This window comes from Lemur catta, chromosome 12 (assembly GCF_020740605.2).
Source record: "Lemur catta isolate mLemCat1 chromosome 12, mLemCat1.pri, whole genome shotgun sequence".
Lineage (NCBI taxonomy): Eukaryota > Metazoa > Chordata > Mammalia > Primates > Lemuridae > Lemur > Lemur catta.
Window position 1 is genome coordinate 3,320,004 of NC_059139.1, and position 27,990 is coordinate 3,347,993.

Genomic DNA, 27,990 nt, shown 5'->3' on the forward strand with positions numbered 1-27,990 from the left:
CTACTGCCAATAACATTACATGTAGTGAATTTGAAAGCCAAACAAAAATAACTTTGGGGCTTTGGGATTCGAGGTTCCTCGCCTTTGTGAAGCTGCGGCTCTGTCACAGTGCTCAGTGGAGAGGGTCGTCACCTGTGAGGGGCTTACCCGGCGGCACGTGACCACCTTGAAGACGGGGAGTGCATCTCCTTCGTCTCTCCTTCCCCAGAGCAGCGCCTGGCCGGGAGCACACGCTTAGTCCACGCTCGTTCGCTGAGAAAAAAACGTTGATTTCTAACACGAACCCTTTTCCGGGGAGATGTTTCAATGAGGAAATCATGTATTTTACTCCTACAACATATGGGAGTTTCATCAATCCTAGTGGGAAATAGGAATTTCCCCTCAAAAAAAAATTAGAAAGACTTTTGGATAAGCGAATTGGAAACATAAACTCTGGCAGGAACACGGATTTTTTTTTTCTTTTCTAAATTAGTACCACTTGGTTCAAGGACAATAGGTCACCTTTGTCAAGTTTAAAATTTATTAGATTTTTTTTTGCTTTTCTCAAATTTTAGATTCATGGCTTAAACACATTTCATGAAGAAAATTACACTGTTCTCTTCTGTTGCTATTTGTCAGTGAAAAACAAGGGGCTTTACAAACAACTCCATGCTTTGCGGGACTGCTGTTAAATGACTCAATGTACTTACACCCATTTGCGGGAGCAGGAAATCTGAAATACAAATGGAAAAAAATTTTTATGCACACAAGACATGTATAACCTAGCTGACATTAGGACACAAAGTATTTAGCATCGCCCTTCAGGGTTGATTGCATAAACTGTATTTCCCCACCCATTATTCCCAAGAGTTTGTTGCAGTTTAATGATTATGCGTTAAACCCTGCTTTATGAATTGATTTTAATATGCATTGAGGAAACACAGTGATAATCTGTGGCTTTCGGGATTTACGGCCTACACGTTACAGAGTGCAGAGCAGTTTAAGAGATTAAAAAAACAGAAACAAAAAAACAAACAAAGACCCCAAGAGATAGCACAAGGCGGTGTGAGATTAGTGCATGACTCAGTTGTGTTCTGAATCCTGTAGGAGTTAATATGACATAATAGGGAGAAATCACGGAGCAGGTGGGCCTGAGCAGGAAGTTGAAGGAGACGGGATTTGGATAGAGGAAGGGAGGCTGTCGGCATCTCCATGAGGGCGGTGTTTGGAGCGAGGGTGCAGCCCAGGGGACCCATGGCATGTCTGCGGGGCTGAGAGCCGATTTCAGGTACTACTCGGTGATTAAGCTTCAAGCACGTGCAGGAAATGAGCGGGGAGGATGTTAAACCCATCCTGTGGTGGTGGGGCTTTGTCTTGTAGGTTATCATAGTGACAAGAGTTTGTTTTTAAGGCAAGAGAATAATTTTTTAACAAACTGCTTTGAGAGAAGGAATGTGCCAGTGCTTTAAAAGATGAGCCAGCCAGCGCGTGGGTGAGCTGGTGACGCTGGGTGTACACCTGCCAGGATGGAGCCTGCCTGCACCCAGAGTGAGGCATGTGGGTGAGGAGGAAGAAAGGAGTTCAGAGAAACCCCGGGAAAGGACAGTGGAGCAAGAGCAGACAGGGACAACGGGCTGTCATGGACAGAGAGGCTCAGGGAAGGCGGCCAAGAGTTCAGATGTCATTTGCGTATCTCCTCCCAAAGCAACAAGAAAGTAACCAAGCCATGCTCAGGCTAACGAGCAAGAAACGGGATTCACCAGCTAGTTTGAACAGAAAGGGCTTAAATGCAGAGGATTCATGCTTCCAAGAGGGGCTGGAGGGGTGGTCTGTGCCCAGGCTCCTGGCATACTCTGGAAGGCCTTTCGGAAAAGCTGCACTTCCCCTACAAAGAGGAAGGTGGGGACTCATGAGGCCAGCACTGGACTGGTGGCATCTTTGCTGCATTCAGGAAACTGCCTCTGGAGGAGCAGGAAGGGAGGGCCTGGACAATGGAACCCCACACTTGGGTCCTTCCCACTTGTCAGCCAAAATGGCCAAGCCAAGGCAACAGCAAGGTAAGCACAGCCTCCTTCTGCCAGGGGCACTCTCCTGGAAGGTCACTTGCAGCCGGGAACGTGAGGAACGCAGCCCCCACCTCTGACCGCTGGGAGGCACCTCAGGAAGAGGTTAGAGTGGAAGTTGAGTCCCAAACCTATTGGCAACTCAGTATCTACACACACCATCCCACACTGACACTGAACAGCAGATGTTCCGGCCCAACCTAAGGGCTTTATTCTCCACACAAACGAGAAGTAACTCCCTCTTCTCTGCAAAAGGAGATGAAGGAAAAAATGCAAGTTCCCTACCACTGGCTTTCAATGTTTAACAGAACTCATTCTGGTTTCTTTTGAATTTAGAGATATAGATCAAAAAATAAATAAATAAATAGATAAAGAAAAGCTGAAAGAAATACAAAGCACAAAGGGTATACTGAAGTAGCTCTTTTTCAATCTGAACTGTTTAAGCTTCCTTGGTTGCCTTAATACCCGAGTGTTGAAGGAGCTAGGAAGGCCGCAGAACGCCACGGGTACGAGACCATTGTCTCACTTCTCCTGCTATAATATGAGTTGTTAGGTCAGAAGCAAGGTTCTTTGGTAATGAAGCATGAACAAACAAATTAATTACATTAATTAATTAAATATAAACAAATTATAACAAGTTATAATTATTCTGATGAGTAAATCTTTTCTTCCTGGGTCGGATTCTGTACTGCGCCTCTAAGGCATGTGGGAATCTGATTATAATTATGGGTCTAGAGGCAGCATGGGAGGTTAAATTGGCAGGAGGACTGGCATTCCTTCCAGGGTCACTGTGCCAGGTGATGGGAGGATTGGCCTCATCAGACAAAGGCGGAGGAGCTTCTGCTAGCAAGGGAAGCCCCGTTCCTATTCTCCTGTTCTCACTCTTAACGAAACAATCTCCAGCATTTGGTAAAGAAAACCTGGTGAAGCTTGGAATTCGGCTTCCACCGCAATTCAGCCACGTGCATGACAACTCCATCCGGGACTTGTGGCTAGGCCAGGCCTGCAGCTCCGAGAGACAACAACAGCTTAGGACTTAGAGGCTTGTCATCTGATGCAGCTTGAGTTGAGAATGTAAACCTTTGAGCCTGACATTTCCCGTCTCCTTCCTCCGTCTGGCATTAAGCAGCCATCCACCCCCTCCTTGCGCCCCTTGCTGTGATCTTGCAGCAGCCGCTCACTGGCCACTGTCCACTCTCTTGCCTTCAGCAGGGTTTTTACTTCCAGTGACTTCGGGTGATAATTGAATAGGTGCTTCCTGCTGTGTGCCACATGCGCCCCTTTCTCATTTTCTGGTGGTTATTCGATCCTTATTCACCCCGAATCTCCCCAGTTCCAGCCAGGACCTATAAGCAGTCCCACATGCTTGTCCTTGAGGGGCTGTTGCCTACAACTACTTCTGCTATGAAATCCCGTATTAGTAAGCATTAAATCGGAGGAAATAAAAACAGACCCGGAAAGACAAATACTGCATGGTCTCACATGTGGAATCTAAAAAAGTCAACAGAGGCTGGAAGGGAGGGGGAGCGGTGGTGGAGGGGGTGCTGATCAAAGGGCTCAAAGTTTCGGTTAGACTGGAACAGGGAACAGTCAGTCTTCGAGATCTATCGCCCTGCATGGTGAGCACAGTTAACAGTAACATATTTTGTATTTCAAGACTGCTAAAAGAATAGATTTTTAATGTTTTCACAACACACAAAAAAGTAAGTTGGTAAAGTGATGGATGTATTAACCAGCTTAACTTAATCTTTCTACGTTGCATACATAAATCAAAATATGGCATTGTACTGCATAACATATACCCTTATTATTTTTCAATTAAAATTTAATTAATTAATTTAAAAAATCCTCTTTAACCATTTTAAGCAGAAAGGGATTTAAAGTGGAGTGTCCACAGAACGGCTAGACTCCGGACTGGAAAAGTGGCTCCAGACGGGGCCCCCAGAGAGAACACGGAAAGCCGCAGGCCAAAGCAGACCGAAGCTGCCACCTCTGCCAAGAGGGGAAGGGGGGAGTTGGCAGGGTGCACATAGCTGGTGCCTTCAGCCCCCTTTCCTAGCTGGACAGAGATGTTCCAGCCATCGTGTTGACTCAAAGAGCTTGACCTAAAAACTAGTAACGGTATCCTGGAACACTGCAGAGCTCGCGTACATAATCAACGCAGCAGAGGCTTGACTTTCCCTTCTCCTTCCTCCCCAGACTGTTGTGAGTGCGTCTCATCGGCAGGCTCTGACTCACACTCAAAGCTCTAGCTGTGAACTCTTCCCCCCTCAGTGCCCAGATCATAACTGTGCGTAGCTGGTCCCTCAGCTTCCCGCACTGCCTCCGCCAGTCTGTTTCCCTACGGCACCAGTGCGAAATGTTTTTAGTGTAAATCAGATAACGCCACTCTGCTTGTTAAAACTCTTCAAAGATCTGAAACATTTCTACCCTGGCATGCAAGACCCTATATATCTGGCCTGTGCCCACCTCTTCTCCTCAGTTAGCCAATGCCAAGTGTCTCCTGGTTCACTGCAGTCCGGGGACCCTAGGCTGGTTTCTGATGCTTTAACGTGGCAAGTTTTCTCCTGACTTGGAGACTCCCTGGTATTATTTCCACTGCCTGCAACAGTTTGCCCTTGGTTTTCGTTGCCGTTTTTGTTTTTTCCAAATTGACTTTATTTTTTAGAGCAGTTTATGTTCACAGCAAAATCATGCAGAAAGTACAGAGAGTTCTCATTCGCCCTGTGCCCCCAAACATGCTCAGCCTCCCCTGCATCAACACGCCCCGCCACAGGGCTGCGCTGTTATAACTGAGAACTCGTATTGACTCGTCATCACCAATGCCCACACTCTACAGCAGGGCTCACTAGGTGCTGCACATTATAGAGGTTTTGACAAACGTACAATGATGTGTGTCCGACATACAGAGTAGTCGCAGTGCCCTATGGAGCCCCCGTGCTCTGCCTCCCTCCCCCAAACCCCTGGCAACCCCTGACCTCTTTACATCTCCACAGCTTTGCCTTCCAGAAGGTCCTATAGTTGGAATCACACAGTATGCAACTTTTTCAGATTGGCTTTTTCACTTAATAATATGCATTTAAAATTCCTCCATGACTTTTCATGGCTCAATGGCTCATTTCTTTGTTTTTTAAATTTACAAATAATAATTGTACATATTCATGGGGTACACAGTGATGTTTTTATACATACAATGTATAGTGATCAGATCAGGGTAATCAGCACATTCATCATCTCAAAAATGTATCATTTCTTTGTGTTGGGAGCATTCAATATCCCCCTTCTAGCTGTTAGAAACTATATAATATGTTAACGCTAACTATAGTCATCCTACAGTGGTAGAGAACATTTTCTTTTTAAAATTGAATAATATTCAATTTTATTGAATTACACAATAAATTTATTGAATTACACAATAAAATTATTCAATTTTATTGTGTGTACCACTGTTGATTTATCCTTTCACCTACTGAAGGACGGCTTGTTTCTTACAAGTTTTGGCAACTCTGAGTAAAGTTGCTTAAACATGCACCTGCAGGATTTTGTGCGACATAAGTTTTCAGCTCATCTGGGTAAAGACCGAGGAGCGCGATTACTAGAGCTCTGGGTTTTTGATCTCCCTGGGTTATACTTTTATCTGGCTAACAGCTGGATAAATATTCACTTATTCATTTGCTCAGCTCATCAAGTCTCTCACCAACCATTTCTTGAGTCACTGCCACATGTGAGGCACGATCTGGGTGCCCGAGACATGGCAGGAACAGAAAGTGCTCCCCACCCCCACTGTGACATCCATTCTCAGGGTGGGGGGCAGTCAGACTCACAGACACTGCCAGGTGGCAACAGGGACAGAGGCTGATGAGAATGGCTGCTTCCGATAGGCTTATCAGGCAGGCCCTCTGGCCAGGTGGCACCGGGGCAGAGATGGGAATGACATTAGTGAGAGAGGCCACCAGATCTCGGGGAGAAGAGAAGTCTGAGTGAAGAAAGAGCCCTGCGGAGACCCTGAGGAGAGGCTTCCAAGGACCAGGAGTAGGGGTGAGAACTGAGACGCAACAGGTCTTCCAAGGTTGAGATCTTACTTTTTCTTGGTACAAAGAGGATTCTGATCTGACTTGTGTCGGAAGGCATCCCTTAGTTTTAATGTATGAGACAGACGTCAGGGCACCACGTCTCTGCTCGTGGAGGCAGGGCCCGGTGGAGCCGGGAAGCCAGCATTTGCTGGTGTCTCAAAGCGGATGCCATGAGGCTGGTTCTGCACGTGTGGACTCAGACGCTGCTACGTGGACAAACTGCCACTGCCAGGGTGCAACGGCAAGGACAGGGTGGCAGGGCTGGGGAGTCAAACAGGACAGGACGGGAGGCATGGGCCTCTGGTCTTCTGGTTGCCTTGTGGGCATCTGTTGGCACAGCTGAGCAGGCTCCAGCAGGCGAGGCAGCCACATGGCTATGGAGTCCCAGAACCACCCCGCAGAGTATAAAAGGGAAGGCATGGGGTTGGGGGACTGTAGCTTGGTCACCAGCTCAGGGTCCTGGGATTCATCCCTCCTCCAGTCAGCAGAAAGTGACAAAGAGCATGCATGGGCCAGGCCCCTTCTGCTGACATTCAACTAGTAGAATCTAATCACATGTCAGGTGCAAGAAGGCTGGGAAACTCTTGTATGTCTAGAGAAAACAGAAACAGGTTTTGGTGAGCAGCTGACATTGTCTGCCACTGGTGCCTTCTGGATACAGGAGAAAGTCCAGGCAGCTACAGTTTTTTGGACGGAGGATGGAGGAGCAAAGTTTTATTTCTGGCTACTCACTTCCAGCCTGCCTGGGGCTTGGGCGTCCAGCAGAACACCGAGGCTGGCCTTCTTCCTTCCCTCTGGCTGTCCTGGGGTCCATGGGCAGATCTCACTGAGTACACAGAACCCCAGAGCCCTTTGTCCCAGGGCTGGTGGGAGTGTGGCTCAGCCTCAGCCACCTCCCACTGATCTCCTGTAGCCGTCCCCTGGTTCCCTCAGTGCTCCACTCTGTGGCCCCTCACTGGCCTCAAGTGAAGGGGAAACTCCCTTCCCTCCCCTTACCTCTTCTTGGGGTAGGTGGGACATGCCCTTGCTGGCTCTCCTGCAAAGAATCCCCTCCTCAACAGATGTCACCTCTGAACACCTGCCTTCTTTGTCCTTCAGTCCTGGAGGCCACAGGGAGCTTCTCATGTGACAAGCTTGTTACAGTTGCCAGGTGTTCACAGAACACCCTGTAAGGCAGGGTGGCCCTACCCTCCCTTGCACAAGGCTACTGCAATGTGAAAGTCCTTTAAAATTTTGCATTAGTAATCATGTCAGCTTTGCATTCTATTCTAAACTATGATTGCTTTAAAACAAAACTGGTTTTTTTTTTTTGTCCGGTTTCGGAGTAAAATCAATGGTCTAGGAAGAAGCAATGTTTACCCTCTGGCTTCACATCATTTTGCGGATAAGAGCTGAGGCTGAGAACAAACCACTGATCCCTAGGGACAAGTCCAAACAAAACCACCACAACCCTGAGTATTAAGAAAAACTGGTGCAAAGGTAGCTTAGTCCACCTTAGCACGGTGGACACGAACGGCAGGAAAGATGGTTCTTACAACACACATTCCACCCTCGGCTGTCCTAGAGGATGGGCTTTTCCCTCCCCTGAGAAGGGTTTGATACATCCTAAATTCAGCTGGAAATTTCACTTATGTATAAAACAGACAGGGAAAGACTGACATCTTGTGGACATATGGTAGCATTACATTACAGGCCTGGAAATGAATATACAGTAACTTAGTCGATAACATCGCTGAATTACGCACTGAATTACGGACTGTTAGAGTCACAAACTACTTCACGAAATATTTCTTAGGTTTTTAAAAGAAAGAACATATAGTTCATTTCTCTTATGGGTAAATGCATCAAATGAAGGAATAGCTTTTCTCATAAAGCAACATACGAGAACTTCCAAAGAACAAATAGCTTTCCGTTTTGAGTTCTCCTTGGATTATAGACCAAACCTATTAGCCATTTCAGTGGAAGCATATGTTAATAAATTAAATCATCAGTTACCTCTGAAGTACACTGTATTTCAAAGATTTAGTTTTAAGACCTTATCAAGTATCTGGAAGGTAATGAGGGTTTGGGCAAGAACTGAGACTTTTTTGGTTGGATCCTCTAAACAGCTGACTAGACTCAAAAAGCCCAGGGAATCCCAAGACCAGAGGCTGGAATGCAGACATTCCTCCCAGTCACAGGGCAGTCAAGCAGAAAAACAGTGGTTTTTTTGAAGTTTGGCAAGAAAAGTGCTTAAAAAAAACCCTCTTTTTTTCCTATGGGTAGGCTGAAGATACATTTATCTATTTTCCAAAACAGATAACGCCATCTAAATTATTAATAAATACTCTCTGCATAGTGAATCCTATGGACTTGGGACTGTCCTTGTCACTTTTTACTTCAATTACAGTTAGTTCTCTGTAAGGAAATGCCAGCACAAACAGGTCACTTGCTTGAGAATTTAAAGACAGATGTGCAGTTCCAAAGCCATAGTTGATCACTTTTTGCCATCTAGACGTTCACTTTTCTGTTCCCATCACAGTGACAGAATAGGTGTGGCCTATCATGTGAGAAAGAGGAAAAATGTAATTTTAAGCATTCTTTACTTAGTGACCTGCATCAATTTCCATTATGACCCATAATCACATGTGTTTTTGTACAGCCTGCATACCAAGAATGATTTTTATATTTTTTAAAAAGCCCAGAAAATGACTAATAGGTGGCAGAGACCTGTGCCTGCAAAGCCTAAAATATTTATGGTGCGGCCCTTTACAGAAAGTTTGCCTACCTCTGCCTTACCCAAACAGGACTTGTTTTCCTTTAAAGTCTTGAGAACTGGCTCTGAGAAAGGTAGAAGAAACGCACTTTCATTTTTGAAGGGAAATCCTTATTCTTTCTGACCCTCAATGAGTTGCAGCAAATTTGATCATTCTGACATTCACTTAGCACCTGCTATGTGCAGCACTTTGCAGTGTTTAAGAGGAAGACTCATCTCTAAGACATAAAAATCACTATCATCCAAATCCAAACGTGGTGTTATTAAAAATTACTCAATGCTAAGGGGCAGAAAAGGAGGTAGATGTTACTTAGGGTTGCAGAGGTAAACATGGAACCTAAAATGGCAGGTAGGATGTAAAGCTGAAGGAAGGGAGTTCCAGGTGAAGGGAAAACAGTGGTAAGCGTGGACAGGGAGGGAGGCAGCAGTGAGAATTCCAAGCTCCCCAGTGGTGTTTGTGTTTTCTGGCTGTGGTTGGATGATGTAGAGGGAGTGAAAACTGGTGCCTCCCTCCACTACGGTACTTCGAAAAAAACATTCATTTAAGCAACCTTAAATAAAAGGGAAGTTACTGTGAAGTTAAATTTGTCTGGGATCTGAACCTGGAATTGGAAAGTCATCAAGATACATACAGGTCTCTCCTTGTCTCTAATAGGTCACATGGTCTGCCTTCAAAAGTATATGAGGCTGTCCAGAAATTATCCAGCGATTGTTAATATAATGAGAACGGTTTGGGTGACATTGATATAACATGGCAGCTGGGGAAGAGTGGACTGTAATACGCATGTGTGAACAGTGATGACTTCACTGTACCAGTCAGCGGGGCACTAGATGCCGCTGAGTGAGCATACATTCTGTGTGGCCTTAGCATTCAAAATGACTGAGAGCGTAGAGGAATGAATCTGCATCACATTTTGCATTAAGCTTGAACATTCCTCCACAGAAACTATCAGGATGATTCAGAACGCTTTCAGGGACAATGCAATGAGTGCAGTGCAAATAAAGGTGTGGCACAAATGCTTCAAAGATGGTTGAGGATGGGTTGAAAGTGATCCACGTTCTGGAAGGTCTGCAACAAGCAGAACACCTGAGAATGTTGAACGTGTAGGGGTTAGGTTAAGAGACGCTGGGAGAACTGTGTGAGGTCCCAAGGTGCCTACTTTGAAGAGGAATGAGGCATCATTGTCCTATGTACAATATTTATTTTATCTTCTTCAACAAATGTATTTTTCAAATTACATGGCTGGATACTTTCCGGACAGACCACGTGTAGCTGCCGCCTCCTGTGCGCCTGCTCACTTCACCTTTCTCTTTTAACCCCACTCTTGTTTTTCGCCCACTTGTCTCTGAGGAGAACCCAGACTTCTATCTGGCTGTGCCCTACCCAAGGCGTGTCCTCAGTTAGGTACAGGGGTGTCTTGCTTGGGTGTCAACGGCAGAAAATCTGGCAGAAAGGTAGCCGTTGGTGCTTATCTGGCTCCTCCACTGCACGAGTGGTAAAAGTGTAAGCAAGGGCACGGGTGTGAAAGCTGGAGAAGAAACCCCAGCGGAAAATACAAATTGCTTTTTGGGAAGGGTTTTCGGTTGCAGTTTCCATATTTAGGAGTTAGGAAGAGGCTGGTAAGACGGACACTAACTTATCATACGCAATGCTGGCGCGGAACGCTGAGAAATTTGGCCTTTATAAACCAGACGATGGGAAGCCACAAGAGGCTTCCAAGCAAGGTACTGAGGGCAACTGGCTGTGATTATGAAAAAGATGATTCTGGTGACGGTGGATAAGGTGATTGGAGACGGGAAAGGCTGCGGTTCCGGCGAGAGATCAGGGCCCGAATGTGCCCAGTCACTACGGTCAGGGCAAGGATTCTTTTCTTTTTCCCCCACGCCCAAGAGGTATCGACACACGACTTGCAGTGGCCGGACAGTGACCAAGTGGGCGGGAGGGGTCGCCAAGGCTTCGGCCAGGCTCGGCGCTCGGCCCCTGGTGAGTGGCGGCGCCCACAGCCTGGGAACCCGCCGCTCGGTCTTCGGGGGCGGCCGCAGCGATGAGTGCGGAAACACGACCGAGGAGGGAAAGGCCGAACACAAGCGCAGCAACGCAGAAGCGCCGCTAACAGGCGCCGAGGCGCACGGGACAGCGCCAGAAAAGCCGGCGACCTCTGCCCGCCGCGGGCCGTGCCGGGAACCGCAGTTCCCCCTTCTCCTGCTTCCCGACCCGGGCCGGGCTCCAGGACGGCGCCTCTCCCTCTGGTTATAAGTCGCGCACTTTCCCGTCCCCGACGCGGGGTCCTTGCACTCCAGCGGGCTCCCAGAGGTGACGTCATCAGCGGGTCACCTGCCCGCACAGCAGAAGCGTTCTGGTGGCTGTGGAAAGCCTGTCGTACAGCAAGCTGGCAATAAAGGATCGCCTCCCAGCAATGGGAGGGCTGCACTTCCGATGCCTCTTTTCCCCTGGGCTTTTTCCTTCGCGGACGTCTCCTTCGCCTCTGCTCCTGGGCCCATTTTGCTCAGGCAGCGCCTTAGGCAGCCCCGCGCCGCGGCGAGGGGCGGGGCGAGCCAGGGCGGGGCGGGGTCCTAGCTGCACTGCGTCGCGCTCGGGGGCCGCGCCGGGTAGCCTGCTCTTTAGTGCCTGGGGCAGCTCTGGTTCGGAGAGCCTTTCGCCAGCTCCACGGGGACCTCTGTGCACGGATGGACCCGCCCGGACCCGGCGGGAAGCGGCCTGGCAGGCGGCGGCCCCGGCAGTATCAGCAGAGAGAGGACAGGGCCGAAGCCGCGGGTCCCTGAGACGCGCGTGCCCACCGGGCCCGGCGGCGGCACCATGATGCCGGGCGAGACACACTCGGCGGCGCCCGGGACGGCAGCAGACCTCTCGCGATGTCAGGGGTGTGCCTCCCTGCAGCAGGTGTGGCGTCTCCCGGGGGTCGAGGGCGCCAGGGGCGGCCAGGCGCGGCCGGCCGAGGGTGCGGGGCTGAGGGGTCCCGCGGGCCGCGCCTTAGCGCGCTGCTCGCACTTCCCAAAACAAACGTCCCGTCGCCGCTTTCTCGCTCCCTTTTCTCCTAATTTTTCTCCTGTCTTGTTTTTGGGACGGATTCCTTTGCTTTATTTAGCCTTGGAACTCATAATTCATTTACTAGGATGCGATGGTGGTGGGGGGCGGAGCGTGTGAGTTCTGGAGGGCCCCCTCTTTCCTTATCCAGCCTACGGCTGACTTTTCGGTTAGTAGGTGGTAAGTGAAATGCTGGGGGTAGTTACCTCTCCGAGGATAATGCTTTGATTGCCTGGCCCATCGTAAGTATTTGTTGCTTGGAGGCAGAATCTTATGTGACATGTCTGGGTCCTTAGACTCCAAGGCTTCGGGGAAGCATTGCAGCTCATATCTGATGAGCTCTGCCGAGGCTAATTTTTTAACTATAATAAGTCAGGTAATTGGTTAAGTCAAGTAACATGTCAGTTGTTTGATTAAACTAATCAATTAAAGGCAGGTGGAGACTGGAAGTTACTAACAGCAGCGTGGATTGTTCTTTACAGTGACAGAAGGAGGGTTGCTAGAGTCTGGCTGCAGGTCTTAGGGGATGTTATTTGGGATACAGTCCCCCTCATTTCCAGTGACTCTCTTAGCTGTTTGATGTCAGGAGTCTCATTTAACTCCTTGCTGTCACTGTCTTCAGTGATAAAATGGAACTCGTGGAACTCACCATCACCATAGCTACCTCATGTAGTGCTCTAGGCACTGTAGACATTGTGGTGAACCAAATAAATGGGATCTGCTTTCATAAGTAAGATGTGTGTGCGTAAATAAGACTCTAGAAGATTTTAAGTGTTAGGAAAAAAATAAAGTGGATGTTGGAATAGTGGTCTTGTCTCTTGGCTGGAGTGGTCAGGTAGAGTGTTTTTGAGGTGGTGACATTCAGAGAAGAATTCAAAAGTGGAAAGTTTCCTGTGGTGAGAAGGAGAAGGCTGTCTTTGAGCAGAACACAGTGTGGTTGGCATGAGCGTAGTGCAGAGGGAAGATGGTTAGTAAGATGAGACCAGAAGGGACTGCAGGGTAGGTAAGCCATGTGGAGAAACTTATAAGTTTTTATTTTCAGAGCATTATCAATGAACTGATTCCACACATTTTAAGTGTTGGAAGCAGGGGAGGGAGGAAATGTGCTGCCACTCTGGGTAGGAGGAGGACTGATAGTAAAATCACTGTCTTTATTGAGCTGCGTTGTGTAGGTGTCTTATAATGTGGGTGCCCCCCTCCAAAAAAAAAAAAATCCAGGAACGTGAGTGGAATTCTCTCAAATCTTTAATAAATTGTATTTATTCTTTGAGCCAGTTCACTCACTCAAAAAATGTTTATTGATCATCTGCTGCCTTTTAGGCATTGCAATAACTGTGGTGGCGTCAAAAAGACAAAAATTCTTGCACTCTTGGAGCTTCCATTCTAGGATGGTAGCTGGATGAATAAAATAAGGCAGTTCTGTTAAAAGGTAATAAATACGTTGGTGATAAATTTGAGCACCGATGGGGAAGGAACGAATGTGTGCGGAATGGGCCAGTGACTGTTGGAATTTAGATATGGAGTCCTGGAACAGTTATATTTGAGCAAAGGTGAGAGAATGAGCTCTGTTGACATCTTGGGAGAAAAGCATCTCATACAGTGGAAACATCAAATGTGGAGAACTGAAGCAGGAGCTGGCTTGGTGTGCTTGGGAAGAGCAAGAAGTCCGGTGAGGCTGGAGTGGAGTGAACGTTGAGAGTTGGATGAGGTCAGAAAGGTAAAAGCAGGGTCTGATTGGCCTGTGCAGACCACTGTTAGGGTTTGGGCTTTTGTGATTCAAATGGGAAGTCATTGGAGGCTTTTGTGCAGAACTACTGATGTGAGTTATCCTTCTGAGGCATAGATCTGATCTTCCATCAAAAGCTGGTCTACTCCAAGTTGAAAGTAGCAACTATAGCTTTCTGGTTGCTTAGGCTAGAAACTAGATGTTAATCCTTGGTGCTGCTTTTTTCTCTCACAACCTATGCTTAATCTGTCAACTGGTTCTGATGGCTCTACCTTGATTATCCACCTGCTTTTCACCATCTCCACTGCTTCCACCCTGGTGTGAACTACTCTGTGGCCTAGAAATTATTGCATTAGCTTCCTAAGGAGTCTCCTTCCTTCTACCCTGTATTTATTGGTTCCCACTGTTCTCAAAACAGCAATAGGAGTAATCCTGTTAAATCTCTAGATCCAGAGATCTGCAAACTTTTGCTGTAAGGGGAAAGATCATAAACATTTAGGCTTTGGAGACTTGTTCACAATTATTCAACTCTGCCACTTTAGTGTAAACACAGCCATGGATGATCCACAAAGGAATGAGTGCAGCTGTGTTCCAGTGAAACTTTATTCACAAAACCTGGAGGAGTGCCTTAGTTTGCAGAGCTCCTCTCTGGGTCAGAATACTCCATTGCATTTGGCTTTTCTGTGGCTTGGAATTGGCACGCCTTTAGTAGAAAACGGTGGTCAGTTCTGAGTGGAGTCTCTGGAGCAATTCTGTAATTTTACAAAGTGAGGCTGGAAAAATACATTCCTGGCAATTTGTAAGGAATCTTGAATAGTAACCGTTCACAAAGTCTTATACTTACTTCTGTCAGTGTTGCAGTGTGGTGAAGGTCTGTGCATGATTCCCACACGAAGAACAGTGCTTGTAGTAAATGGAACAGTTGGTAGTTTGCAGTATGGAATTGGAGGGGGTGCAAATGAGTACGTGCATACTAGTGATAATAAAAGTCTGAACTAATTGGGGCTTCCTGGAAATGGGAATAGAGAAGAAAAAGGTTCTGAATATGAGAAACTGCCAAGCATGGACGAATCTCAGGGAAGTGAAAGGTCCAGAGGTTTAAAAGTTGAATGACCATGAGAACTGTTGTAGATGTAGAAGGAGGAAATCAAGGTGGAGGGGACATTTGAAATGTGGGACTGAAGTTTTAGAATGACACTAGAACTGGGGATTTTCAACCATTTTCATATTTATTGTTTGTAAAGCACAGTGCCTCCAAAGTACTGTAATACACTTCCAAGGAAATAGAGGAATTACACAGGACTGTGTTATAGAGGGAGGCAAGATAAACAAGATTGGCGAGAATAGAATTGAGGAAAAGCATTCCATTGGTCGATTAGTAGATGGATAATCACCTCTAGGAAAGAATTTTCTGGGTGCATTATAACCACAGCAAGTACCATGCTTTGTTTGATTAAATTTTTGCGTGAGAGAGAAGCTAAAGACATTAGGTACAGAGAGAAAATTCTTGCTCTGTAATGTTTTGGGTTTTTTTTTTTGTTGTTGTTGTTGTTGTTTTTTAATGAGACAGAATCTCTTCTGCCTGGGCTAGAGTGCAGTTGCACAATCAGCTCACAGCAACCTCAAACTCCTGGGCTCAAGCAATCTTTCTGCCTCAGCCTCCCGAGTAGGTGGGACTATAGATGCATGCCACCACTCCTGGCTAATTTTTTTTTTTTTTTTTTTTTAGTTTTTGTAGCGATGGGGTCTTGCTATGTTGCCCAGGCTGGTCTCAAACTCCTGGCCTCAAGCGATCCTCCTTGGCCTCCCAGGGTGCTAGGTCTACAGGTGTGAGCCACCACACTGCCCTGCTCTGTAGTTTTAACAGTGAAACTTCTTGATCTGTATAAAATTCACAAGCAATGTATGAGTCTTTCCAATAGGAGGCAGCAGTAGGAGGTGCTGTGACTTTATTCTGAACCTCAGGCAATGTTTGAGCGACTAGCCTCTGTCCTGAATTGAACAGTGGTTTGCTTGTGCTGAAAATCTTCCTTTCATGTCTTAGTTCTCCATCCCCTTTGTTCTTTAATAGTAGAAGAGGTAGAGTACCTTTACTAAGGTCATTACTTGATATAGAAGCGCACAAAATGACGGCATTTTATGCTGTTTTTCGTAGTCTCACAAATCACCTCTTTGTTTCCTCACCCTCATTGATGACAGTGTTTCATCACTGATCTGTAGTACAATGTCCATGTGGGTTGCAGAGCTTTGGTAGTCATATAAACCAATGTGGGGCCTTATTCTGGTGATAGTATATACAATTAAGCAAATCGTAAGTTGCATTTTTTTTATTTCAATGGAAATATTACTTTATTTCTTCCTTCTGCTTGCCACTTCTACACATTTACTACATTCGAATTTTTTTCAATTGATTCATTTTTTTTAAATTTCAGATTATTATGGGGGTACAAATGTTTTTGTTACATGTATTGCTTTTGTACAGTTTGAGTCAATGTTATAAGTGTGTCCATCACACAAATAGTGTGCATTTTACCCATTAGGTGTGAATTTACCTAACCTCTCACCTGCTTGATTTCTGTTGAGTTTCTTCCATATGTGCATATAAGTGTTGATCAGTTAGTTCCAGTTTAATAGTGAGTACATGTGGTAAAGTTGCGTGATTTTAAGTCAAGCTAGTCATGCTGACATAAGTCATTTTATTCTAGAGAAGGAGAAGCTCCTTTTTGACTAGCTTCATTGCAGGGCAAAACAATTGGACTCTCTTGAGGATCCAGATGAGAGTTTGAAACTCATGGTTATGCTGTTCTACTCATGTAACCAGATTAGATTCAGTCAGTTTGGTGTTTGGCTGTCCTTGGGACAGATTTGAACCTACTATTTACATAAACTTGTGCTGGACTCCCATTCATAATTGCCGGTGGTTTAAACTTCTTCGTCTTTGTGAAACATTTTCCCCAGGCATATTGATCTATAAGTGGTTCTAATACAAGGAATGCTCACAAACTTATAGTTTATTCATTTACTAAAGATATTTACTGAGGATGGATGTATATGTGATGTGTTTTGGAATACAGTCAAGAACCGAAAAGGCATGGAGCTCATTCTAGTTGAGGTTACAGTTGAGTAAAAAAGCAACCACAGTCTAAGTATAATGTAGTAAGTGTTACGGTGGGCCACAGAGGAGGTGCTCTGGGAGCACGTAGGAGGCACAACTGTACAGTACATTGTGTGAACTCTGGAAGCTTCATAGAAGAAGTGATTCTAAATCGAGGTCTGCAAGATGATTTGCAGTTAACTAAGAGGGAACAGATGGAAGCAGAGTGTTGTAGACAGAGGGAGTAACCTGTGTGATGGCTTGGAAGGGAGAAAATAGTTACGGTAAGTGAGCAAAAAGTAAAAGATAGGGATGATGGGGGGCGAGGCTCCAGAGGCTGGAATTTTGCCTTCGAGGGACCCAGAAGCCACTAGGCTTGTTTTTGGTGAGTGAGTATAGAGCATAGTTGGAGAGAGGTGGGCATTCCCACCTTGCTGCCCTGTTCCAGTATACACTATGCCAGAGGTCTTAACAGCTGATCCCTTAGAGATCAGTGTATGCTTTGATTGATTTTAAAAAAGAGCAGTTAATAAACAGTAAACCAGGAGTTGAAAATGTGCTTTATCAAAGAGTGGTCAAGCTGAACAGTTGGCCAAATCTCCCCCAGCAAAACAATAAATGTGATTAGTGTGATTTTTAAAAATAATTATTTTGAAATAATTTAAGACTTACAAGAAAGTTGTCAGAATAATACAAATAGCTGTACTCGTCTCAAATTCATAAATTGTGAACATGTCATTGCATTTGTTTCATCATTGTGTGCACACACATATACTTTATCTTCCCTGCATGCTCCAGAGTGTATTTCCTTCAAATATGAACGCTTTATGATGTAATTGGTCTGCAGCCCTCCAAATCAGGATGTTGACATTGGCGCAACACTTCAGTCCATATACCTATTCGGGAATAGCTTTTTCCTTTCCTTTATTTCAAGGTCCTGTCAGGAAGATGTGTTATATTTTATTGTCGTGTCTCTTCAGCCTCCTTCATTTAGTCTTTGTTTTTCATGTTTGTGAAAGTTTAAACAGTAGAGCCTTGTATTCCCCAGGGAGTATTTGGCAACATCTGGAGACATTTTTGGTTGTCACAGTGTTGGGAGCCCCCAAGACCACACCCAGGTTCAGTACTCAGTAAGACTTAGTAATATAGTTACACTCATGGGCGTGGTTTATTATAGTGAAAGGATACAGAACAAAACCAGAAAAAAAAAATCACATGGTGCCAAGTCCACGGAACCCAGGCACTGGCTTCTGAGAGTCTTTCCCAGTGGAGTCACACAGGGCATGCTTGATTCCTCCTGCAGTGTATTGTGACAACATTGTGAATTGTTGTCTACCAGGGAAGCTTATTGGAGACTCATTGTCCAAGGTGTTTATTGGGGGCTGGTTACATAAACACCCTTTGCCTAGCAAGTACCAAAAGTCCGTACTCTTAGAAGGAAAGCAGGTGTTCAGCATAAACCACATTGCGCAGTTTAGGCACATTGAACCACTTTTACCAGTTCGGAGAATGGTGGGAAGTAACTCTCCAGAAATCCAAGTTCCCAAATGCCAGCCAAGGGCCCACCTTGCAAGCAGGCCTTGCTGTCCTCAGGCCTGTTGCGTTAACTTTTCTGCACACACCCGTTGGGGCTGGCGAAGTGTTATGGCCAACTGGTAGAGGCCAGCGATGCTGTAGAAAATTCTCTTTCTGCTCGGAATGTCAATGGTACTGAAGTTGAGAAACTCCTCTCACCTATTTATTTACTTATTTTTTCAAGCAGTATACTTACTGCATTATCATCTGTATATTTACTTGTTATATTATCCATATATTTTACTTATTTGCCTAGTACAACCATTTTCCCAACTACACTGGCCATCTGTTCACCTCATCTCAGCCTCTAGGTCTAGTGACTTTCCTCTTGCCCTGTGTGCACAGCAGGTATTGATTCCATTTCCCTAAGAAAGAAGGGAACGTGGGAGCAATATTCACAGGGACCGTTCAGAAGGATACTGTATGGATAAAAGTAGAGCAGTCTGCTATAGTAAAGGAGTAAATGGGAACAAAAAGTCTTGAGTAAGAGAATGGGCTACTCAGGGAATTGTGTTAGTGAGTAAGTATAGCCTGAGGAAATCACCCAGAAGGCAAAGAAGAACAAGAGATGGTAGTTATGAAAGTAAAGAAGAGATAATTGAGAATAAATCTAAGCTTTCCAATAGGCAATATATTAGAAGTTCCAGAAGAGGAGAGCAGGGCTGCTGGAAGAAAAGTGATAATCAAGGAAACAAGCCTTAATATTTCCTGGAGAGGAAGAACACCTTGAACCCACTTCTTTCCGTAGAACCTGTGCACGTGCATGACTCTATGTCCATCGGAAGACCCTAAGTGCCCTCCACCCAGGCGTAGGCTGCTAACTTTCACAATTCTAAGGTTTATTATTTAGAGACCTTGGTTTCAACCAGCATAAATGGCATACGAACCTGATTGGAGGAGACAAAATGTCTTTTTATGGTATTATAGTATCTGACCAAATTTGAGCTGAGATGCAGCTGGGCCTCAGGAAATAATATTAGGTAGGGACTGGAATGCTGTAGGATAACTAAGAAGTGTTCTTTTTTGTTTTTTCCTGTATAATGCTATGTTTTATGATTTTTAATTGCTCACGCTGTGTGCTGTGTAGTGAGCTTTCTTACCCTTGCGTAACAGACTTGTGTTGCTGACTGGCTGGTGAGGATTGTGCTCTCTGCTGCCCCCTACTCCGTGCCGGCGCCTGCACCTCCTCTCCCCGTTTTGGTTAGATCGATATTTGGAGTTGACATTATTATGACTGTATGTTTATTGAGAGTCAAGCTCTGGTGTAAATTATTATTTTTTCTTTCCTGCATGGTTTCTTTTTTCGTTGACTAATGATTATATCTTTAATTCCAACTTTTCATCCTGACAGTATTAATGACTGCTCATGCTATGCCAGGAACTGGATTGAACGTTTCATATAGCTCATCCTATTTGATCCTGATAGCATGCCAGTTATTTAACCTCTCTGTGTTTTAGTTTCCCCACCTATAAAATTGGGAATAGCAGTGAGGCAGGGAGAGGTTAAATAAATCTGCCCAAGGTCACTCAGCCAGAAAGTGATGGTGGAACAGGAGTGTGAATCCAGAGTGTGTGGCTCTAGAGCCTGAGGTTTCCTTGAGGTTTCTGGTGTGGTACTTGCTGCTACAGAGTGGCATCTGGAAGCAAGGTGGGGAGGTGAGATAGAGTAGCAAAGAACTCAAAAGAGAATGGAAGAAAAGAAGAAGAATCACTATGTAAAAAGTAATAATTTAAATGCACGACAAAAAAAAAAAAAACTACATTCACTTGCAATTTTCTGCTAGTTAGATATAAATATCCTTTAAATGTTTGCATTCCCACCATGTAGTCTGTCATCCTCTTCTCAAGGGAAAAAATTCCCTCCCGAGCCTTGGGGCCTCCCCTAACCTGTGTGCAGCAGCATTCGGAGGCGATCTCTCCACCTAGATCTCCTGTCCCAGCACACCCGCCTCTCGGTTTACTCCATTCTTCTGAAGAAGCATGTATGTGTCTTTCTGTACCTCCCCGAGAAAGCATGTCTGGGAAATAAGTTTGTGGAAACTCTGCAGCTTTGAAAATATTTATTATACAGAATTTTACGTTGGAATTAATTTTCCTTCAAAATTTTGAAGGTTTGCTTTCTCGGTCTTTAGTTTTTATTGTTGCTTTTGAAATCTGAAGCCATTCTGACTCCAGGTTCTTTGTATGTGTCTTGTTTCATTTTATTTTCTCTTAGGATTCTTGTAGGATCTTTGCTTTGTTTGTAATGTTCTGAAATTTTGTGCTGACGTTTCCTAGTTTGGATCCTGTTTGAATTTATATGCCGGGCACTTTCAACTTAGAAATTTTTGGTTTCAGTTCTGGGAACTTTTATTGAATATTGGTACTTTGATTTTGTCTCCTTGTTTTCTTTCTTCTTTCTGGAACTGTTATTGTTGGGCGTGTGGGAACTCTTGTAATGACACTCATTGTTTTTAGTTTTCTTATGTTTGTATTAGCTTTATTTTCTGAGTTCTTTTTTTCAATTTTATGGTCAAATCTTTTTAGCCTTTTATTTCGGCTTTCCTGTTTTTAATTTGGCTATAACAGCATTATTAAAATAATGTCATAAAATTCACCATTCTAATGTGTACAATTCAATGGTTTTAAGTATATTCACAGAGTTGTGCAACCACACTGCTATATAGTTATAAAACTTTTTCATCCTCTTTTGCTCCCCGTTCTCAAACCTCTTACTAATTGCCAGCCCTTTCCTGTCTCTCCTGCCTTCCTCCAGTCCCTGGCAACCACTATATCTACTTCCTGTTTCTATGGATTTGCCTATTATGGAAAATTTATATGAATGGAAACATATAATATATGTGGGCTTTTGTAACTGGCTTCTTTTCACTTAGCATAATATTTTCAAGATTTGTCTATGTTGTACCATGTATCATTCACTCTCTTTCATTGTCCAGTAATATCCTATTATATATGGGTATGATATTTTGTTAATCCATTCATTCCTCGATGGTCATTTAGTAGATGCCCACTTTTTGGCTAGTGTGGATAATGCTGCTATAAATACCAGTGTACACGTTTGGCATGGAGGTGTGTTTTCAGTTCTCTGGAGTATACACCTAGAAATGGAACTGCTGGATCCTATAGTAACTGTAACATTTTGAGAAATTGCCAAACTATTTTCCACAGCAGCTGCACCATTTACATGCCCACCAGCGATGTATGAGGGTTCCAGTTTCTCCACATCCTACCAACACTTGTTATTGTCTGTCTTTTTAATTTTAGCCATCCTAGTGGGTGTTCATGTTTTTAATATTTAAGAGTTTTTTAAAATCACTTTCTTAGAGCTCTGAATATTCCTTTTAAAAATAGCCTCTTGTTTCATGAATATAATATCATTTATCTCAGATAATATTACTGTGTATATTTGAAGTTTTATTCTCGGTTTTGTTTACTTCAAGTTGCTTTTGCTTGATTTAGTCTCCCTATTTCACACTGCACATCTGTGTCTCGTGTTTGGAAATCTCTGATTGTTCGTATTAAGAGTGGGTGGCTAATATGCTGAGTGTGGGGGGCTTCTGGACCTTGAGTTTCATTGCAGTGTAGTCTAGTTGGGCCAGTTATTGATTGAAGAATGTCCAGTGTCAGCACCTATAGGTCTTATCTCAGAGAAGGTATTTCCATCCTCCTGCCTGAAGTGCAAAAGGACTGTCCTGTTTGGAGGGAGCTTGATGGGGAGAAACAGGCAGCAGTCTCAGATCAGTTTGCTTAGGTTTACTTAATCTGTCTGCTTTTGATACAGTACATGTAACCCAAATGTACATGGTATCCCAGTCTTCAAAAAGCAATTCTTCTGTGGGATTGGGGACGAGTGATTTCTCCATGCCATGGTGGATAGTTGGGGATTAGGATTAAATGTTTATCAGAAAATTTGCAACTACTCCTTGTTTTAGTTCCATCCCCTTTCACCTTTCCCTCGAAAGAAACTGTGTCACTGATTGTTCAAGCTTGTTGAAGTTTTGCAGTGTAAATTGAATTGGTTCTCACTTTTCCCCACTGCTGGCTTTCTTGGGTGCTAACTCAGTACTCTAGAATCTGCTTTCCAGTTTCCATTTGTCTTTTATTGTGTTTTCATCGTTGTTGATGTTGCCTTTTGAAAAAAAATTACTTTGTAGTTTTAGCTGGTTTCAGGGAGGAGTTAAAAGCAGTTGCATGTATCTACCCTCTGTGTCCAGGAATCTGTATTAGGGCTCATGCTAATCCAATAAGACCTAATCTTAACCTGATCATATCTGCAAAGATCCTATGTCTAAGTAAGATCATTTGAAGTACTGAGGGTTAGGACTTCAGCATGTTTTTTGTGGGGCTGGACATGATTTATTAATAACAGATGGTGATCCAACAATTCTCTGCCTGGCAGACTTTTATTCACACATGAGAGGTGTTCATGGTTTACCTCCTCCTCACACTTTTTGAACAAGGGAAAAGGTATCTTACTAATTTTAAGAGCCATGTACTGTATAACATTATTTGGAATACTGGACAGCATACAAAAACAGTATAGACATATCACTTTTGAACATACACGAAGAAAAAAGAACCTAAGTAGGATATTGGGGAATTAAATCCAACAGTGTGTTTAAATAGTATTAACATGATATTCAGTTATTTTTATCTCCAAGAATGCAAAACTGCTTTAACATTAGAAAATCTATTATTGTAATCCACTGGAATTAGTAAATAAAAGGAGAAAAATACACATTTAAACTAAATACATACAGAAATTTATTTGAAAAAGTTTAATACTCATAGATGATAAAATCTTTTAGCAAACGTATATGTAGCAGTTTTATAACATGATTAAAGGATATCAATCAAAAACCTGGAGTAGAGCAAACTTAATTCCAATTTAAGACAATAATGCCTGTTATCACCCCTACTCTTCAACATTGTGCTGAGTTCTTAGTCAATTCAGGAAGAGAGCAAATTAAATGTTAGCATGAGTAAAGGAAGGATGAAACTATCATCAGTGAATGTTATAACTCTTCATATAGAACATCCAACAGAATCTGCAGATAAGTTATTTAACACTGCTGGGGTTGCTTTGCAAATATTTTATTTGCCCTTTTGCATCAATATTTGTAAGTGACACTGTTGTGAAATAATTCTAATGTAATCAAAAAATAAAGATTAGTGCTATTTCTGCACACTCACATAAACCAATTAGGAAACATAATATAGAAAAAACAACAGCAACATATAGATAGCATTCGTGCTGGTGATAAAAAATGTTTATGTTGGAAGAAAATCTAATGGGGGATATAGAAAACTAGCATAGAGGGAAAACAGAAAATTGTTACTATATACGGTTTGATTTTATTATGTGCTGCCAAAATGCTTTTCAGATACTACCACTTATGGTATGACTTTTCATTACATTCATACCAATGCTTTCATTCTACTTTATTCTGGTGGATGAAGAATAAATCTTTGTTATTTTAATTTGCATTTTCCTGATGCCAGAAAGGTAGAAGATTTTCTTTTATGTGTATTGTGTACTCCAGATTCTTAATCTATGAATTGACAGTTTATATTTTTTTACTTTTTTCCCTTACTTCCTATACTTTTGGAAATTAATTTGTGAGAGTTGCTTATATATTACGGATTGTTTCTGTTAAATAATTCCCTCAAGACTGTCGTATTAACTTCATAGTGTCAAGTGCTATGTAAAAGTTAAAATTTTGACATAGCTAAATACCACAACGCACTTGTGCTTTGGTGTATAATTTTAAAAGTCCTTATCTACCTTGAAATTGTAAAGGTATTGTCCTGTATTTTGCCTGATAGTGTTAAAGCTTTATCACTGTAGGCTGTAGAATTTATTTTTGTTTTATGAAAGATTTGTTTTAAATATGGAAAGTCAAATGTACTAATGCTATTGAATAGTCCATTTGTTGCCTTTTTGATTTATAATGTTTTTTTTAAAGTCTCTGTATCATACTATACATGAGACTAAATTCCAAAAGAGTTAAAGATATAAATACAAGAAGTTAAGAGCATAAAAGTACTAGAATATCATATAGAAGAATCCTTTCCTTTTACCATCCTGGGGTGGGATAGAACCTTCTAAATTTTATGGCAGAAAACAAAGATTTTAAAAAAGACATACTCAGCTATATAAATCTTTAAAATTTTGTATGCATGTGTGGGTATATTTTAAGGATCAGTTGACAAATGTATATATTTGTAACATTTGATGAGAGGTTACTATGTCTCAAATATTAGGTAGGACTCATAAGAAAAGTGCAACTACATGTGTACAATGAACAAATGGTAATAATAGGTTATTAATAAAAGAAAAGAACATGAATGACCAGAAGAGATACAAAAGATTTCTCAATATCACTAATAAATATTAATGAAAAGTACCTCTAATATTACCAAAGATCACAGTTATCACTAATGCAGAGAGCTGGTCAAGTTGCTGGAAGCACGAACACGGGAGATGTGGCTGTGGGTGGCTAAACTTCTCTGGAGGGCAGCCTGCTGCTACGTGTCAGCATTAAACATCTCAGTACATTCTCTCCTCCAACAATTCCACTATTTGGACTTTATTCTAAGGAAAAATAGAAATGTCTCACAAAGGAATGGGCAAGGAAATCATTGCATGCTCTTAGTAAAGACTGAAAAAGGACCTAAATGTCCTTCAGTAGAGAATTGGTAAATTTAATACATCCAAATATATTTACAAATGCAGTAACAGTTCTGAAAGGTAATAAAAAAAATTAAGAATGATTTTTAATAGGTGGTGAGACTCCAGGGGAACCTGTTCTTTTTACTTGATATATTTTAATGTGTAGATTTTTTGTTTTAACAGGTATGTTACATGTATAACTGATAAAAAGCATGTTATCATAATGGGAAATATTACTGTAACCATCAAAATCATTTGCATTATCTAGAAAAAGACATTTTTGGGATAACCAGTAAAAATTGAGCAGTCTGTATGGTATTACTGAATTATTACTTGTGTTTAGCGTGAAAAGGCTATGGTGGTTATGTTTAAAAATAAGTTCTTATTTCTAAAGTATTCACTGATGAAAAAAGGAGACATTAAAGGAAAGAAGTCAGTTAAAGAAAAGAAGAAACCAGCTTATTTTTAAATCTTAGGAACATTTGAACGGTGTAACTGATGACGTTTTCCCTTTCAAGTTGATACTAATAATTTAGAAGTAAATCTGTAGTTCGTCCCTAAAGTGTAATATAGATCTTTATAAAATGAATTTTTTTACTTAATCTTGGCCCCATTTTAATATTCCTATTCATCTGCCCCCATTTTATTTATTTTGCAGTTTTTTTATGATTTATGTGTTTTGGGGTAGTCTTAAATCCTTTCAGAAACAATATAGAGTGAAGATTGATGCTTCATAATTAATCAGTGAACTAAAACAGTTAATATTTATTAAGCTCTGTGACTGAGCACACAGTAAAAGAATCTTTACAGCTCCTTTCTGTGAAAGGAATTACCATCATTCAGATCAAGAACAAGTTTTAGAGAGGAGTAGGAGCATGGGCTCAGATTGTGTATGTGCTTATATACAATATAAGTAATAAATTTACATATTTTAATATAATATATTAAACAATATGTTTCTATTTTATAAATAATGTTACAGAAAATAATTGTCTTAATTACATGTGATAAAGATATAAACAACTGAGTGTAGCTTTTTGTATTTCAGAATTTGAATGAATATGTTGAAGCATTAATTACCTTGAAACAAAAAATTATCAACACTGAGTAAGTATATTTGCATATGTTTGGCAGAACTTTGTAAACCTGACAAACTGGCTGAAGCAGAAGCAAGGTGGTGGTTTTAGGTCCATCAAGCTAACATGAGAACTGGAGTTTCTCCTGTGGAGGCCTAGATGGTGCTGATTATAATAAAACTGCTTGTGAGCCTCTTCAGCAAGAGTAACCTTTGGTTTGTGGTTTACAGGCCCTTAAAACAAGGCTCATGAGTGAGTAGGGAGTAATTTTTGCTAAACTGGAACTTTTTTTAAAGCCATTTTCTAGCTTCAAAACGTTCTTAGCTTTAGGGCCAGACCTCCCATTTCCTCACAGTATTTCATAGCCATGGTGGGAGATTTGATTTTTTGAAAAAATTTTGTAATAGTCTCATGTATTTATAGGCCAAGATATTACTTAGATCAAACGGATTTTAAATTAAAAGCTTATATATCAGTGTAAGGGTTTTGAGGAATTTAAGGTGACATGTGTATATTAATTTAGCATAAATTTGTTTCAGGAAATCTAGGAAGAGAAGGAGCCTTGCATGTTTTGAAACATGATTTTAACATAGCCTATTTTCTAGATAAAAAAGTAAGCTAATTCTTCTTTTCTTTGTTGCAGTAATTTGTTAACGGAATATCAGAAGAAATGTGATGATATCCTTTCACTGGCTTTTTCTGTTGAATTTTAGAATTAACTTGTGTCTTAATTCCTGAAAGAGATGTGAGAATCGTTTTTTATACTTATCTTTTGGAAGGCAATATTTGCAGCTGAAGTAGGAAACACTTCTTGCAAGCACAGTAAATAGCTAGTGCTTTCACTATTAATGCATGTTTAATGATAGGTTTTAAAATTAGATCTAGCAGTCTTTATTTTGTCATTGATTTTGATTTTCTTAAGGCCTCATAAGCTTTTTAATGAGTGGGTTTTTCTTATTTGTTCTGAGGATATGGCATGTTTTTTAGGTTTAGGAATAATGTGAAACTGAATGTGATGCTGTCTGAATGTTATTTTTGAATCTGCAAAAAGTGTACTGTGGGAAATCCAAAATGTTGAGAAATTGACTTTCGTTAATTGTTTTTGCTATTTGTAGAGAATTAATGTATATATCCAGAATCATGTAGAAATAGTGTAATTGTATATTCACAATAGAGTTCATAGGCATTCACAAGACAGTTCTTGGCCTTATAGTCACTATTTGATTAGTACCCATTTCGTGAGCACCTGTTGTGCACTTAGACTCTCGTTAAATATTTTCTTATAGTGGGAAAAAGGTATGTGTAATGGATCTCTCCATATCTTGTGGTGATAACACTTACGTTGATTTAAATCTCTCCCATAAAAATACCAAATTTTGCCCATAAAAATAAATATACACATACCTTTAGGGAATCACTGGAGTTCAGCATCATCTTCAATATTGGGACAGATTCAGTTGTCCAACTTTGATAATAACCAGATTTTGCTTCAGTATTGTTTCTGGTATACCTGAACTTACATGTCATCACCAGTTATTTATATGTATTGGTACTATCGTTCTAATTTGTGTAATTAAAGTGATAAAATTCAGACATATCATTTAGATTTTTTGTAGGATCTGAATTTTTACATTCAAAAATAGAAGTCATTGAAAATCTTATTTGCTTTATTTGTTGAAACATTCAGTCCATTTAACTATAAATACATGTTATTGCAAGAGTATATCTTTGATTATGAAAGCTGTATGGAAACAATTATTATAACTATTTTTTAAATAGCTAAATAGGGAAATAGATGGGCAATTAATTCCAATATTAGGAGAGTATGTGTTCATTATATCATTTTTGGAGAAAAGATATAAGCTTTTTGAGGTAATTACACATGTACTATACTATAGAATTACTATTTTACTGTTCTAAATTTTGACCA

At 42.0% G+C, this 27,990-nt stretch overlaps 1 protein-coding gene across 5 annotated transcripts in view; it reads left to right on the forward strand.

Annotated features, from left to right (window-relative positions):
• Positions 1 to 11,448: 11,448 nt before the first annotated feature.
• Positions 11,449 to 27,990, forward strand: part of ICE1 (interactor of little elongation complex ELL subunit 1) — a 64,482-nt gene continuing 47,940 nt past the window's right edge. For all 5 annotated transcript variants that reach the window (XM_045565699.1, XM_045565700.1, XM_045565701.1 and 2 more), the window contains exons 1-3: positions 11,449 to 11,772; positions 26,033 to 26,091; positions 26,704 to 26,738. In XM_045565699.1, coding sequence (XP_045421655.1) covers positions 11,689 to 11,772; positions 26,033 to 26,091; positions 26,704 to 26,738 — 178 coding nt within the window. In that variant the 5' untranslated portion in view covers positions 11,449 to 11,688. The remainder of the gene's footprint in view (positions 11,773 to 26,032; positions 26,092 to 26,703; positions 26,739 to 27,990) is intronic.